The 16,452-nt window shown below is 34.1% G+C and overlaps 2 protein-coding genes across 2 annotated transcripts; one reads left to right on the top strand and one right to left on the bottom strand.

Annotated features, from left to right (window-relative positions):
• The first annotated feature begins 327 nt into the window (after window positions 1-327).
• Window positions 328-3,306, top strand: LOC133172568 (hepatic leukemia factor-like). The gene is made up of 5 exons (XM_061307490.1): window positions 328-525; window positions 886-1,101; window positions 1,302-1,463; window positions 1,934-2,013; window positions 2,457-3,306. The coding sequence occupies exons 1-5, from the start codon at window positions 441-443 to the stop codon at window positions 2,694-2,696; spliced, it is 783 nt and encodes a 260-aa protein (XP_061163474.1). The 5' UTR covers window positions 328-440; the 3' UTR covers window positions 2,697-3,306.
• Window positions 3,307-12,170: 8,864 nt separating this feature from the next.
• Window positions 12,171-16,357, bottom strand: LOC133206075 (serine-enriched protein-like). Its single transcript, XM_061342004.1, has 3 exons — window positions 16,255-16,357; window positions 15,244-15,556; window positions 12,171-14,095 (listed from the first exon to the last, which is right to left on the bottom strand). The coding sequence occupies exons 2-3, from the start codon at window positions 15,486-15,488 to the stop codon at window positions 12,760-12,762; spliced, it is 1,581 nt and encodes a 526-aa protein (XP_061197988.1). The 5' UTR covers window positions 15,489-15,556; window positions 16,255-16,357; the 3' UTR covers window positions 12,171-12,759.
• Window positions 16,358-16,452: the final 95 nt, after the last annotated feature.

Below are 16,452 nucleotides of genomic sequence, written 5' to 3'. Positions count from 1 at the left end.
TGGCAATTCGGAAGGAAAATAGGTAATTTTATTAATATTTTAACGGATTATATTATTATATTCATATTCTTGTCAAGTTATCGCTGTTTTGAATCTGAAAGAGGGCTCCAGTTTCGTAAACTGTGATGCATGGAGGAAAGAAATATTATGTTAAATTAAATTTATTGAATAAGAATGATTATACGCTAATATTACGCTTAAAAGGGTCAATTTCTAAGTCTTCACATACTAAAATGCGTACATATGGACTAAATGACCTCGTCTGTTCAAGTCACGTGACGAGTTTTCATTGTTTTGATTGGTTGCCGTTTCCAGCTATCTATATTTAGCATTCACTTTTATATAACCTTGTTTACTTCACATGTAGTTACACGGGACTGACCATAGACAACAATCCACGCCATATTTCATCAGACTTGGCCACTTAACAGACGAAAAAGATGAATCTCTTTGATTTTGGACAAGGCATAACTTTGAAGGAACTCTTGGAGAACCCAGATTTGAAGAATCCACCCAAACTTAGTGGTAAGTGCATATTATTTCGACGCTGTGTTTTTTGTAAACATCGTCATTTCGTCGGCCATGTTTAGTGCAAATATACTCAAGTACCTGGTGCAGACAAGTCAAAAGATTTCAAGATATTCTGATTTTTTATGGTTTATCTATTTGTTAAAATTATTATTCAGATATCTGTATCAGTGCATGTACGTTATATCCTGCATTTGCAAATCGAATGTCCAATATATGGCAAGTTCTGGCGGAAATGTGTATAGCTAATAGATATGGATGAAAGGCATCATTAGGCCAGCTAAATCAAACATGATGTGCTTTAGATAGGCCAGTACTGAATATATTATAGTATGTAATTCATTTTCTTTTTTGCAGATGGAACAGTGAAAGGAAAAGTTTCAGCTGGTAAGATCGATTCCTCTGCAGCCTTTCTGGGACCCAATCTCTGGAACAATCCTGACAATAATGACTTCAATCTGGAATTTATGGATCTGGATGAATTCCTGTCAGAGACTGGAATTTCTGTGGAGGACAACTCAAATACCGCTGATGGAATAACCCAGCCCATAAGCCCACCTGCCCCTCCTGGTGGTATGTTGAATCAATCAATTCAAATTGTGTAGCTTATTAGAAAATTTGCAAACAATAATTCATTGAGGGAAAAAAATGCATCAAGTAAGCCTATTGCATTCATTCATGTTTCAAGTTTAATACTTTATGCTAAGTATTAAAGCTGTGAAACATACCAGGAAAATGTTTCATTGCTGAGTTCTTTCAATTCTTTTGTGCAGATTTAGCAGATGTGCTGCTACCATTGATAGAATCCCCACAGAAGAAGGAAGACACTATTTCACCCCCTTTGCCAGTCAGTACCCCAGAGGTATCCCCTCCACATAGTCCAGAAGTGCAGTATGATATTGACCCAAGTGATCTGGCCCTCGCATCTATCCCAGGTAGGAGACAAAATTAATGCTAGGGTTTGGCAGGTAGGAGGTATTACATTCAAGCTTTTAGTGTGAAAAACATTGAGGGGGCAATTAATCTTCAGGTTTTTGACCCATAGAAAATTTAATGAAAAATGGATGGCAGCAGATTGCGTAGGATATATCTGAGTTGCTTAGTTACATATAGAAGTCTATGACATACTCTACTGAAATTAACTTTTTCAAGTCTTATTTGTAATTTTTTTATATGTTGAAGTATAAATCCATCATTGGGGAAATATTTGGGAAATTCCTTATCCTGCAATGAGAAATTACATTCATTTGTTGTTGTAATTTATTAAATGTGACCCAAATTGCAAAACTTTCATAATATCTAGATTATTACAAGTATTCATGTCAAGTTAAGTAAATATGCCAAAATATATTCAGATTACTATTATTTTTTTTCAGTACTTATAGTGTCATTAAATGAATTGTAGGTCAGAATTTTGATCCAAAGAGAAGAAGGTTCACTGAAGATGAACTGAAACCTCAGCCAATCATAAAGAAGTCCAGAAAGGTAGGAATGAGGCATATTAATTATCAATGCTTTATGTCACCATCATCATATGAATTAGTTATGGAATTGTTCAGTGAAATAAAAGAAAGATTAACATATAATATGGATACTCTATGTTGAGTAATGATACTAATACTTAGTAGGAAATGCCAATCACATTTCTCATCTTTAGAGGCAGTCAAAATAAAACTGATTTCTTAATAATCATGGAAATATTCACAATGTACACAAGGCTGTTAATTGTAACCATGAAATTGTGGGAAATTTTACCCCCAAAAAGTTTTTGTTCATTATATTGCAAAAAAACAGCAAGCAGACCAGTGAAAACTGCAGACCATTGCCCCTTTTTATAGTAAATCTTCTATGAAATGTGAAAATTGACTGTAAATTGGCAAGTTGTATCTGACAAAAAAAAAGTAAATAAAATGATGTGCTATTATCAGGTGTATGTGCCCGAAGATTGCAAAGACCAGAAATACTGGAGCCGCAGAAAGAAGAACAACGTTGCTGCTAAACGTTCACGAGAGGCTCGAAGAATCAAAGAAAACCAAATTGCACTGCGAGCAGCTTATCTAGAGAAGGAAAACAACACTCTGAAAGAAGAACTGAGAAAACTGCAGCTGGAAAACACTCAACTCTCACAGAAACTTAAAAAGTACGAAGGGAAGTCACTCTTACATTGAAGTGACTGAATCATCTCCCCTTAGTTATGCAGAGTGTTGAAGAACAAAATCTCAGTGCTTGTCTGAGAGAAATGTTCTGGAGATAGTTGTTTTGTTAGATACAACTTATGTCTTCTACCTCTAAGTCACCTTTTTCACCCATTTTAAGCCATGTTTATTATCAGTTGTACCACATAGCGTATATATGCAAGTTGTGGGGTACATATTTTTAAAAGTGTATAGGGCATTCATTGTTTTGAAGGTAATTGCCTGATTATAAACTAGTTAGCCATGGCGATGTACATAAACAATCTATTTGCTAGACAATCATTGTGAATATTCATGTTTTTACTGTCCTGTAGTCACCTTCATTTAGAATCAAAATATAGTCTCCATGCTATGCATTCTGTAGACAGATAGCCATGAATATGCCTGATCTGTATTGTACCACATGAACAAGAGGGTAATTCAAATCCATGCAGTTTATTCACTTGTACAGTTCCTATTCCATGGGATATTTTTGTTTGGTTTACCAAACATACCTATGTTTTTAACAGAAATATAATTACCTGTGGCAATATTGATTTGCATTTATAAAAAAAAAAGAAAAAAAAACAAATTAAAAATTTTTAAAAAAAAACAAAACCAAAAAAAAAAAAAAAAAAGAAGAAGAAAAACAGAAAAAAAAACAAGAAAAAAAGACAAAATAAAATACTTGTTTTAAAAATTAGGGATGGGTAGAGAGAGAATGAGAGTACCAAGAAATAGGAGGGAGGATGTAGAGATTTTATTTACTTTAATGTAAAATTTCTTAAATTTGTAATTACTTGTGCATACTTGTAATGATACAAAGAAAAAAAAATAACAATACATGTCTATAGCTAACTTACCAATTTTGGATCGGGGAAGGGTGGGTATACTTTCTTTAAATACTACTTGACAGTTATATTAGTTGTCACAGTTGCAAAAAGATATGCTGCCTGGGTATCATGATGTTTTGATAAAAAAAAATGTTCTAAGATTAATTTTGTTTTAAAAATGTGTATATTATTGCAATATGCACAGACATATATGAATATGTACTTGTGTATCCAGTTTTCTCAGCAGAGTTACATTATACATAATATGAATCACTTTTTGAACTCCTTTTCCTACATTTTGGCTGTGATAGAGTTCTTTGTTTTAAATAATTGTTTGTTGAAAATATTAATTAAATTTAAAAAAAAAGTATTATTTTTGTTTGTCATTTATAAGCAACATAGTTTGTAATGGATGGAGAGTTTATGACAGGATAATTCTAACACATGGCAAGATATATTCAATGAGTTGGATACAAAGGAAGACATCTGCCAGGTATAAGTTGTTATTCTGAGTAACGTAAAATCGCACTATCGGTGACGATTATCCGGGATTACTCTCCTATGAATAATAGACAAGTAGTTGTAGTGTATCACGTAACGATAAAAAGTCTGAAGCTTTGACATGTGATCTTTCATATACACGCATTGTCAACTGAGTGAAGAAATGGAAATTAGAATTTTATTTACTTTTTTTTTTTACATTACAAAGGCAGAGAATTAAACAGAAACTAAAGGTACTGTAAGCACTGAGTGTATCTTTAAAATTTATTCAGTGGTGTAGGAGGAGTTGTGGAAAAGAAATATGTATCCCTGATATTTTAAAAAGAATGGCAGTGTCTGTTTTGTCATGGAAAACCTGAAATATGTGTCAAATAAAAAAGTAAAATAGGAAGTTCACAATGGCACGGTAATAACGATTCTGAGAAAGTATCATTATTTTTTATTCAATGGCTTAGGGGGAGTTGCGGGTAAGAAATGGGTACCCCCGACTTTATAAAATGAGTGGCAGTGTCCATGTTTTTGGAAACTCGAAATGTGTCAGATCAAAAAGTAACATAGGAAGTGCACAATGACACTGTGTAATAAAGATTCTGTAAAAAAATAATTAAATTTTATTCAGTGGTATAGGAGGAGTTGCAGATAAGAGATGGGTACCCCCCCCCCCCCAAAAAAAATATTATAGAAAGAGTGGCAGTGTCTCTGTTTTGCTGTGGGAAACCTGAAATGTGTGTCAAATGAAAAAGTAAATTAGGAGGTGCACAATAATGGCACGGTATAACAAAGACTGTGTGAAAGTCTCATTAAATTTGATAATTATTCAGTGGTATAAGAGGAGTTGCACATGGCTGTAATAACCGGGAGGGGGGTGCTCCCCTTAACAATAACGTCTGATGACCTTTTTTTTTTTTGCTTTTGCTTGTCAAGGAAATTTTTGGTACTTGATAGTGCCCCCCCCCCCCCCCTAACTGAAAATGTATGGTTGTGTCCCCTCAAAGTGAAATTAACTGCTTCCTAGGGGCCTGTTGCATATAACAGAGGGGTACCCCAAAGCGTAACAGACAGACGGGCGGACACCCCCATCACTATATACCAGCACTTTTAAAGCGGTGGAGTATAATGAGATTTTCTTTTCTCAGATCTAGTGTGGTTTGAGATGCCAGATCATTACCAAGAACAGACTAAACAAACTCTTCGTACAATGTATATAAATACGGTAATAGTGCGATAGCGGGTTCCGTTTAAATATTATTCATCTGGATATATATATTAATAGATATTTCATGTATCAAGGTTGTATATACCAGTGGAACAAGTAAATTTTTCACCTGCCATTGACCTGAAGTGTGTTGTTTGGATTCCAGCACACCAAGGTTAAAATACATGTGGTTTGCAACGTGCTTTAAATTTTCGATTGAATAGCAACAACAGCGTGTTTTGAAATAGCCATTGGCATTGTATGTGATGTATGATTTTCATAGTGTATTCATTTTAGGGTTATATTAAAGTTATAAACCACAAAGAAATAGCAATGACCAGTGTCAACATCCTTGGGGATTGACACCTCCTTCACTTAATACTACTATTCAACTTAATCTATTTCCTTTTAAATGGAAATTTGAGATGTATTTCAATAATTAAAAAAAATACACTATACTTGCGTAGGAAAGAAAACAAACTGATGCAAGAGGACCCCCCCCCCCCCCCCAAATGACCAGTGTGACGCCGAATAGCTTTGGATGTACATGTATGGGACGGGGTGTTCAGTTTCTTTCAGTCACCTCTGACGAATGTAACACTGAGATGTAAATAAGTTATAACTATATAATATAACTATATTCTGATTTTATATTTTAACAGTGCTCATGGTGCTTGAGTTTTAGTCAATAACTGTATTTTGATGAACATTATCTTGCTCAAAATGAAAATCCTACTTCCATCACTGAGCAAGGGACATTAATTTACAGACTTAAGCCTGGCTAACGAAGAGTTATAATACGTCTTACATAACTAAATATCTCCCAAAATGTCTACATATACTTTTAATGTCTAGAAGTGTCCCATGAATCTTCCGCTAAAATGCCCAATTTTCCCTGCTAAAATCTTTATAATGTTGACGATATATACTATACTGCAGAAAACTTAGTTACTTCATGCTCTTGGACCCTCAATAATGTCTGATGACCTTTTTTTCGGGGGGGGGGCTTATCAAGGAATGACGACCCCCCTCCCCGAGCTGAAAATGTTTGGTTGTGCCCCCCCCCCCCAACTGAAATTGCTTCCTGAATGCCCAACGCTGGACACCAAGATTATACTTGACTTGGACGTAATATATTATCATATTGTCATATTAAACATCTGTTTCATATTTGGATATTTTACTAGAAAAAGTACCATTGATGGTAACCTAACAATAAAGCTTTATGATAAACGTGATGACTTCAATTTCTCAACCGTCAACTTCCTTTACTTATGTAGCAATATACCCTTAACACCTGCATATATGGTTTTTGTCTCCAAGTTGATTCAATACGCAATCAAAAGCATGCTCTACGTATGAACAATCGCAAGTTTTATGGTCGATACAATGACCTTGTCAGAAAATACAACTTATCCTGACTGACGTTTTTTTTTCATATTAATTGTTACGCCATTATTTACACACTGATTTCCGTTTTTTTTCCGGTCGGCAGCAGATGCATGCCCACTCCTCCATGGCACCTGATCCCACTTCTGATGTTTTTGGAGGCCCGTGTTTGCTCTGCTCCCGCGATTTGTATTGTTTAAATGGAGTTTGAGCTTTTATACTGTTCGTTATCTCCATATTTTATTATCACAAAAATATACAACTCCTTAAGATGCATGAAGTACAGGGTTATCTTTTTTTGTCAATATGATAAGAAAAAAAACCAATGTCATGACCTTGGAACAGGAAGTACACCAAATTAAATAAGGAGCGGGAGGGATCACAATGTCATGATACCTCTGTTGTTGTTGTTTTCATAGTAGTCACACAAACACCTTTCGCTCACCCTCTCATATATATACATGTTGGAAAAGCTGAGGAACGCTTGTATATAAACAATAATTTTTCAAAGCTAACATTCAAAAACTAGTTATAATTGTAACGGAGACCGTTACAGATGTTCCCAAAACGCTTCCCATCTCCCATTTGGTGCCTCATTCCATATTAGCTTCACTAAATTAGGCAAAATCTCTGTATTATTGACTTATACAACTTATTTTCCGAAGTATTGGGAGGATAATGCACACAGAGCAAAATGAGCATAAACTAACAAGATTTCAGTGCATGTGCATGCGCGTGATTTCGATAATTTCCATATACATCATCTCATGGTTTTATAAAATACAGAGCTACATTTTAGATTTCAAAGAATTTAACTAAAACGTATAAAGTTACAGCAACCCGCATACTAACCAATCGGAATCCAAGCACATGTGCATTTGGAAGAGGTGCCCACATCATCATAACTATGCACTTAGTTGAAGATTTTCAAAGAATTAACACATTTTCACTATATCATCAATAGACCTCACGACCACCACCAAAACTCCTGACCCTGGAACCATGCACAGGCTTTAAAAAAATTGTAAGAAGCACCCTTGTTCATCATAACTATGGATTTTATTTTTCTGCTCAACATTAAAGAGCGGATAGGATTATTTAACAGAATAAATGCATTTTCACTACATTATCAATAGAGCCCCACCCTTAAACCAGAACTTCTGAACCAGGGGCCATGAAACTCACGATTGCTCATCATAAATATACACTTATTGTTTCTTTGCTTTTTAACCGGGAGCAGAAAATAATATTTTCAAAGAAATTATGCTTTTTCACTTTATAATCAATGGACCCCCCCCTCCTCCTTTCACCAGAACTTCCAACCCTGGGGCCATGAATTTTTCAATTTTGAAAGAGGCATCCTTGCTTGTCATAACCATGCACTAAGTTGTTTAAATAATACCCAAGAACTGAGAAGAAGATTTTCAAAGAAATACTACCGGTAGTAACACATTTTCACTATAAAATCAATAGAGGCCCGCCCTAATACCACACACCCTGGCCCAGGGGCCATGAAATTCACAATTTTGGAAGAGGCATCTTTCCTCATCATAACTACATACTTAATTTATTGGCTTAATAACCAGAAAAACTGTCATTCCACTCCTTGTACGAGCACGAACGTGCTCGCAAATGCATGCATATGTGCACTGACCATGTTATCTTGTCTATCGTTATATTCCGTACGGAAGCGTATTTGTGCCTCAATTTTTTTTTTCAAGTTAGTAATTCCAACTTTAAAGCTGGTTTTTCCAACTTTAAAGTTGGTAATTCCCACTTTAATTTTGGCTTTTTTCAACTTTGATTTGAACATATTTTATTATTTAACACAAAAGGATCAGAAACAAGTTCTTACAACTTACAAGTTCTTCTCCTGGTGTAAGTACAGTTAATACAGTTGGTACTATTGTCACAATAATAACATAGAAACTAATATTGGCAAGTGGCATAAATACATGTAAATTGAAATATTAATCAAATATCTTCCAGATTCATTAATGAATTCGTGAACAGCTGAAAAAATAAAGCAGTTCAATCATAAGACAAAGTATCACTACCCCATGGCAACAGATGTGTGTCTATTAGGATAGTTTCTTCCAGTCTAGAAATTTTATCGAAAAGATTGTTTCTTGCTTTAATAGTTTATCTCTTACAAACAAAGAAAAAATGATAAATATCTTCATTCTGACCACAAATACAATTTAATTGGAGAATCAATAATATTTCGTCTTTAAAGATCATAATTTAGCAAACAATTGTGTCTTAATTTGGTGTGTATAATATTGATAGATATACGTTTACCAAACGAAAAATATTTCGGGGGTTTAGAAATTATTTCGGAGATATTTTTAAGCCCCCGTAATCGAAGATTCGGGGGCATATAGTTTTTGCCCTGTTCGTCCGTCTGTCTGTCTGTCTGTTTGTCCGCAAAAACTTTAACCTTGTCCATAACTTTTGATTGGTTGGAGCTATGGCTTTCATATTTCACACGTGTATTCCTTGTGACAAGACCTTTCTTTGGGTATCATCATATTTGACCTTTTGACCTTGATTTTGACCCACTTTTGCAAAATTTTTTGAGACTATTACCTTGGCCCTAACTTTTGAACAGTTGGAGCTTAGGCTTTCAAACTTCACATGTGTATTTCTTGTGACAAGACCTTCCTTAGAGTACCAACATCTTTGACCCTTTGACCTTAACCTTGGAGTTTGACCTACTGTTGATAAAACTTGGCCTCCTTTTAAAAAATTTAAACCTTGGCCATAACATTTGAACCTTTGGTTCTACGGCTTTCACATTTCACGACCATGCGTATCACTTGTGACAAGACCTTCCCTTGGGCACCATTTGATCTTGCCGTTTTACTTAATTTGTAAAAAACTTTAACCTTCGCCATAATTTTTCAACGGTTTGTACTAGGGCTTTCATATTTCACAGGTATATTTCTCGAGACAAGACCTTTCTTTGGGTACCAACTCTTTTGATTTTTTGACCTGGAGTTTGACTTGCATTTGAGAAATTTTAACCTTCGCCATAAGCTGCCATACGGGGGCGTCAGTGTTTCACAAACACGTCTTGTTCTTGATTGTTTTGAAAGAAGTTGTTTCTCCGTCTTCTAATTTCAGTGAGTTCCATTTTCGAATAGTGTCAGGTACAAAAGATTTTTTGTAAAGTTCTAATTTACTTATTGGAACCTTGTAATCTTTATTGTTTCTAATTTTAGGAGGAATGATACTTCTTAAGTACTCGGGTACTTGACTAGTGTGAATTTTGAACATAGTTATTAACTTAGTAGTATGACGACGTTTGACTAGAGGTTTCCACCCTGTCTCTAAGTAAAGAAATTCTTTCGATGCTAAAATTGGTAAACCAGTAACAATTCTTGCTGCACTTAACTGAACCTTTTCTAGCTTATCCATTTTAACTGGTCTAATAAATGCGATATAATTTTAGATAATTTTTTTTCTGCCAAGGGTAAATTTGAGTTTCTTTAAGAGGTCTAATATTTTGTACGCACTGCTTACAATATTACCGATATATTTAAACCAGCCCAACCATTCAGAAAAAGGTAAACCAAGATGACGATGGGTCGTAACATAATCCAGCTGATTTCCTTGAAAATATGATTTAGGATATTCTTCTACATATTTCTTTGTGAAAAAACAACATTTGTCTTAGACGGATTTAATTTCAATAACCACTTATCTGATCAGTCACCGAGTATTTTCAAATCATGATGTCATTCCACGCGCACGAACGTGCTCGCAAATGCATGCATTTGTGCACTGACCATGTTACAGCATCTTATTCCGTATAAGTGCCACGAATATTGTTTAAGTGGGTAATTTCAACTTTAAAGTTGGCTTTTCCAACTTATAAGGTGATTATTTCAACTTTAATCTTGGCTTTTCCAACTTTGAAGTTTCGTAATTCCAACTTTAGTCTTGGCTTTTCTAACTTTAAAGTTGGTAATTCTAACTTTAATCTTGGCTTTTCCATCTTTGAACGGCACGTGCATGCTGACCTTGAAATCTTATCTACGCTATTAATATAATAATCTTTATATTCTGAGTAACAAAGCAATTCAGTCAAAAAAATATAAAAGTTACGGCTATATGTAGTATGTTGGTCATTTTACTTCAGTTTTTTTTTTTAATATTTTTTCAAGTAATAACAAATAATTGTTATACTTCCTCATTTTTAATATTATTATTTACATAAAAGGATCGGAAAACAAATTAAGGTTAATAAGTATGTGGCAACCCCGCCCCCCTTTTCCAGCTGACATGTTATTTCTTCAATTTTTTAAATTTAAAAAAAAAAAAATTATCTTTATAATACCTTTTGAAATTCATTCCATTTATATCGGGCACAAAATTTGATTTATGAAAGATTTTGCACAACTCTATGACGTCAAATGTGGGTGTCGATAACCATAAGCAGTTTTTTGTGCTTTTTATGCCCCCGTATCGAAGATTCGGGGGTATATAAATTTGCCCTGTCCGTCCGTCTGTCTGTTTGTCCGCAAAAACTTTAACATTGCCCATAACTTTTGATTGGTTGGAGCTATGGCTTTCATATTTCATATGTGCATTCCTTGTGACAAGACCTTTCTTTGGGTACCACCATATTTGACCTTTTGACCTTGACCTGAGTTTGACCTACTTTTGAAAAACTGTAACCTTGGCCATAACTTTTGAACCGTTGGTGCTAGGGCTTTCATACTTTACATTTGTAATCCTTGTGACAAGACCTTCTTTTGGATACCAACAATTGTAATCCATTGACCTTGACATTTGACCTACTTTTGAAAAACTTAAATCTCGGTCATAACTTTTGAACGATTGGTGCTTCAGTTTTCATATTTCACCTGTATATTTCTTGTGAGAAGGCCTTTCCTAAGGCACCATTAATTTTGACCATTTGACCTTATTGTTTGGCTTACTTTTGAAAAACGTTAACCTTTTCTATATCTATTCAATGGTTGCTGCTAGGGCTTTCATATTTCAAAGGTATATTCCTCGAGACAAGACCTTACCTTGGGTACCAACATATTTGATTTGCATTTGAGAAAGTTTAACCTTTGCTACAAGTTGTCATACGGGGGCACCAGTGTTTCACAAACACATCTTGTTTTTAGAGACAGAAAAGTTGTATTTCTGTTTTTTATGCATCAGGTGTACACATAGCGAAATCATGAATGCAAATACATGCCAATTCGAATAAAAAATGCTATTAATTATTCAACCAAATGAAATAAACAAAGACAAACTTAATAAAGACATAATATTATACAAATATATTGCATAAACATTTGTATTATTACACAAATCTCCCACTATCTCATTTATTAGACAGTGAATGTGAAATTTATTTTTAAACTAAAAACATTAACTACTGTGTATAAAAAAGAATAAATATCAATCAGGTGTTAGCAGTTTCAGTAAAAACTTCATAATTGATTTTAAAAAAGAAATTTTCATAAATTATAAAATAATAATAAAAAAGTTTCTATGAGACCCAATTACAAATCATTTTCACAATGTTTTAATGAGAAACTGATTTTAAAAATGATAATAACACGAACATGATTTTCATTGATCACAAAACATTAAAGCTGTGGAGAGAAATAAATGCAAATAAGATATATTTTAGACCAATTTAAGTCATTTGGATGTACACAATTTTTAGAATATGTGGATAAAAATGTTACAGAAACTGTTTTAAATAAGATTCCCCAGTTTATACAAACAAAAGATTATAAAGTTTACAGTGTACCAGTAAGTGGACTAATTCACTCTTAATTCTTTATCGTTACGATCCAAAACTTTGACAAAAATTCTGTGACAATTTGCAGTAATTATACACACTTATACATTAACAAAACATTTATAAAACATATCATTCAACCAAATGGTAATTAGCATGATTAGAACTCACATTTACAGAACAAATAAATTTGTTAAACATTTATTCTTCCTTTCTAAACATGACATAATAATTTCAACACCAGAGATAATATTTCTTTTATCAAGAGCAACTTTTACATCTTAAAACTAATTCAGTATCCCAAATGAAGTACATTAAACCCGGTCTAACTACAAATAAATGTCAATATACATGTACTTATATGTATATCTATAATTCTGTTTTCTCAAATACAAACCCAGGAAATTGCCCAATTTCTGTATTAGTGCCATTGATTCCATTCTCATCAGGAATAAATGTGAAACTGACGTCATCTACAGTAACCACTTCCTTTCCTGTTCTGCCATAATAACTTGTGGGGCCCTTCATCACCATTTCAATGGTGTAAACATTATCTGCCTCAAATTTCATTGGCGGTTCAATCTTCAACAGATGGACCTTTTCCCTTCCATCAGACACAATTTCTTTATTGGGAATGGATTTTTTCACTGTGCCATCTTCCTTTATTTTCATGTCCACTTTGTAGGTTGCTTGTCTCTGATGGCTCCCATACAGCCAGACTCCATGTAATTTTCCAGAATGACTAGGAATTATTGATATGGAATCAGGATTATCTCTTAAATATGCCTTTCCACTCAAAATACCTCCAAACCTCCATATCGTTATTCTACCCATTTCATCTCTGAAATCATTTGGTAATGGCTGGGCACCTGTTGGCAGTTCTGCAGACTGTCTCCTAGCTGGCTGTGCCCGGTTATTGTTCAGATGGTTATTTCCCCTTGGAGGAATGGGAGTTGGGCCTTGGCGTCCTGTTGCCAGTACATGTTCTGAAGAGCTTGCTGGATCTGTCTCCATTTGAGGTAAGGATTCTGAGGAGGTCAGAACAGATCTTGAGAGATTTTCTGATGTGCTGGTAGAATCTGCTTCATGTGCACTGACAGATCTTTCAAGAGCCAGAGGTGCTGATTGACCTACATTTCCTGCTCTTCCTGCTGGTGCTGAGTGTGATGGTTGTGAATTGCTGACTAACTTTTGAAATACACTGATGATCTGATTTTGCTCTAAAATACCTCTATTTGAAACATTTTTAGTGAAATAACCCAATGACATTTCTTCAAACTTAATGCAATTCACAACTGGGGCAAGTAGGGCTTTCAAGTTTGTATCATTTACTTCCTTTTGCTGTTGTCTGCATTTACTCTCTGCCCAAACAACTGCTACCTCATACTTTTTCTCCTCTGATACTCTCAATTTATCACTTTTCATAATGTCAATTAAACAACTTTGGGGTAATTCTAAAATTCCCTCAGTCTCTAACAAATCATAAGCATATCTATAAAAGTAGTCTAATGCACTATTTTTCACATCGTTGTTTCCCACATCATATGCCATCTTTAGAACGTGACACACATTTTCTCTAGAAAGTTCTGCTTGCATTTTAGAAAAGCATGTTTTCTTTAGATCTTCAATTTTGAATTTACTGGCAGCTTGGAACAGTTTCATTGTTGAGCGATTGTCAAACTCAACATCATCAGTGTATATAAACCTTAAAATATACAAGATAAAAATGTTAAAATATGCACCAGTGATAATATATGATGATTAAAGAAAATAAAAAGAAAATAAATTCAGGATTTATATAATGGTTTCAAAGATCATAATATATATTAGTATCAGTGAATTAATTCATCACTTGACTGACAGTCATGGAAGTTGCTTGTCTTAAAATTAGCTGCAATAATGTAGCCCTCTCCCTTTTTTTTTTCTGGGAGAGGGCTACAACTCCTTAGGATCTCCGTAATGGTGCAAGTGCGGGAGTGATTCACTCCCGCACAGATTTCGGATTAAATTATCAGTAAATGGCTATTTAATTAACATTTCTTACCTGAACTCCAAAAATGTAGTTATGCAAAACATAAATCAATCCAAACATACACAGAACAATCCATATATCGGTTATTTTTCTTGTATGTCAACATCACAACTTGAATTTATCCGCCATGTTTACTGACCTTGATCGATCTTATTTTGGGACAGCCAATGAGACTAGGGATCTTTAGGGAGCGGATATCTGTAGGAATTACCTTATTTTAGGCAAAAATATCGCTGTTTACGAAAAAATGTCACATGGAATAGTTTTATTTATCAATATTTAGTGATGCCATACAGCACAATCATTTAGTAACCCCGAAAAACTACTTTACAAAGTAATTTATAATTTTCAAGCGCAAGTCTCAGTGCATCACGTGAGAACTGTCATGGCTTCTGATGAGAGCGACTGGGAAACAAGCAGATTTATTTTATCTGGTTTTCGCGTTTAACGGGCTATGTTGTTGACAGTGAATAAAAATTTCGCCTTTTTAGAAGTAAGTTGAATGTAAAAACAATTTATTTTGCCTGCATTCGCCCGTATTTAAAAAATATATTTGCACCATTACAGAGATGTTGTGGAATTGTAGCCCTCTCCAGAAAATATCAGATAAAAAAATCGGAGAGGGCTACATTATTGCAGCTAGTCTTAAAATAAGACTTACTGATGAAAGGAATTAGCAGCTGATAAAAAAAAAATGCCATGGCCAAAGAAGGAAAAGCAAAGCTGAAACGCCCAACTCATCAACTTTTTGTAACAATGTAACAAAGAAGATTTTGCCCTTCATCTTTAATATCCTGCTTGTAAATGAATAATTTACTCACATCAACATTTTTCGAATTATATCAGGTTCAATATCTGGGATATTGATTTCCATTAAAGTTCTCTGGCTTGTAAGTTTAGAATGGAAAACTGCACTGCGACTTATCAGCATGTATTTGTGGGCTTTAATCTTTTCCCTCCCCACAGCAAGTGTAACATCACACTCTACTTGATGCTCAAGCATGTACTTATTGCATTGTAACACAGTCCGGCCCGTGCGCCAGTCCGTGTTTGCACTCAAAGCCATTTTGTTGAAGAGAAGTAGACTTATATTTCTAACATATAAAACTTTTGCTAACAGGAAGGACCCAGCATCTGAAAATATAAATGTAACAATTTGAGGATTTTAATAGTTCATAATATTTACATAGCTTACTTAAAATAAAAACAATGTAATCTCAATAATTGAGAAAGATTTTGCACTGTCATTTTGATAAAATGGATGAAAATAATCTCGGATCATATACGATTTTCCAAACAGTATTTGTATTTTTTGTTTGCTTGAAATCTTGTTTTGCTTTGATCTTTCAAAACACATACACTGCATACCTAACTCATGTAAGTAAAACTTCTGTTTCCTCCTTCTTATACATGTACCTTTATCTCCATACCCTATTTGTTAAAATAGTTGCTCTGATGTAAATGACAAAGAAATGACAGGTTTTATTTTTTGTTTGTTTGTTTTTTTAGAGCGGATTGTATCAGTTTGTGACATTTCGAAGTTTGCAAATTAGCACACGTGTATATATCTTTTATACTGGATACATACTCATCTATGCATTGCAATATTCGTTATATTGTAATTCCTTGAAAATAACATTGACTTTCAATGAGTACGTAGTAATCATATCTTAAATTCTGATCAATATTGAGAGTAATGCATTTAATTCGGATTTGCAGACAAAAACGTCAATCTTTGTAGAAAGAAGTCTACTTTCGTTTTGATTAATGCTTGATTCCTTTATGCTTTATGTTGTCATTTATCTTTTATTCTATATCGCATAACAACTCACCTCAACAAATCATATAAAAATATTATGATTCTGCTTTTTCTCGTGGAAGTCAACGAGTCAGTACTTCATTCTAGGAACATCAAATCATTGAAAATATTGTTCTTTAATTTTTTTTAGAGGTTCGCCATGTTGCTTTTCAAAGGAAGATAACTCGAATATTGATATAAGAAAGGGAAGAAAGGGAAATATTTTCCCATT

The sequence above is a fragment of the Saccostrea echinata genome, unplaced genomic scaffold, assembly GCF_033153115.1.
Source record: "Saccostrea echinata isolate AGI-Se365-2 ecotype Australia unplaced genomic scaffold, CSIRO_AGI_Sech_v1 ptg000054l, whole genome shotgun sequence".
Classification (NCBI taxonomy): domain Eukaryota; kingdom Metazoa; phylum Mollusca; class Bivalvia; order Ostreida; family Ostreidae; genus Saccostrea; species Saccostrea echinata.
This window is presented reverse-complemented; position numbering and strand designations above follow the sequence as displayed.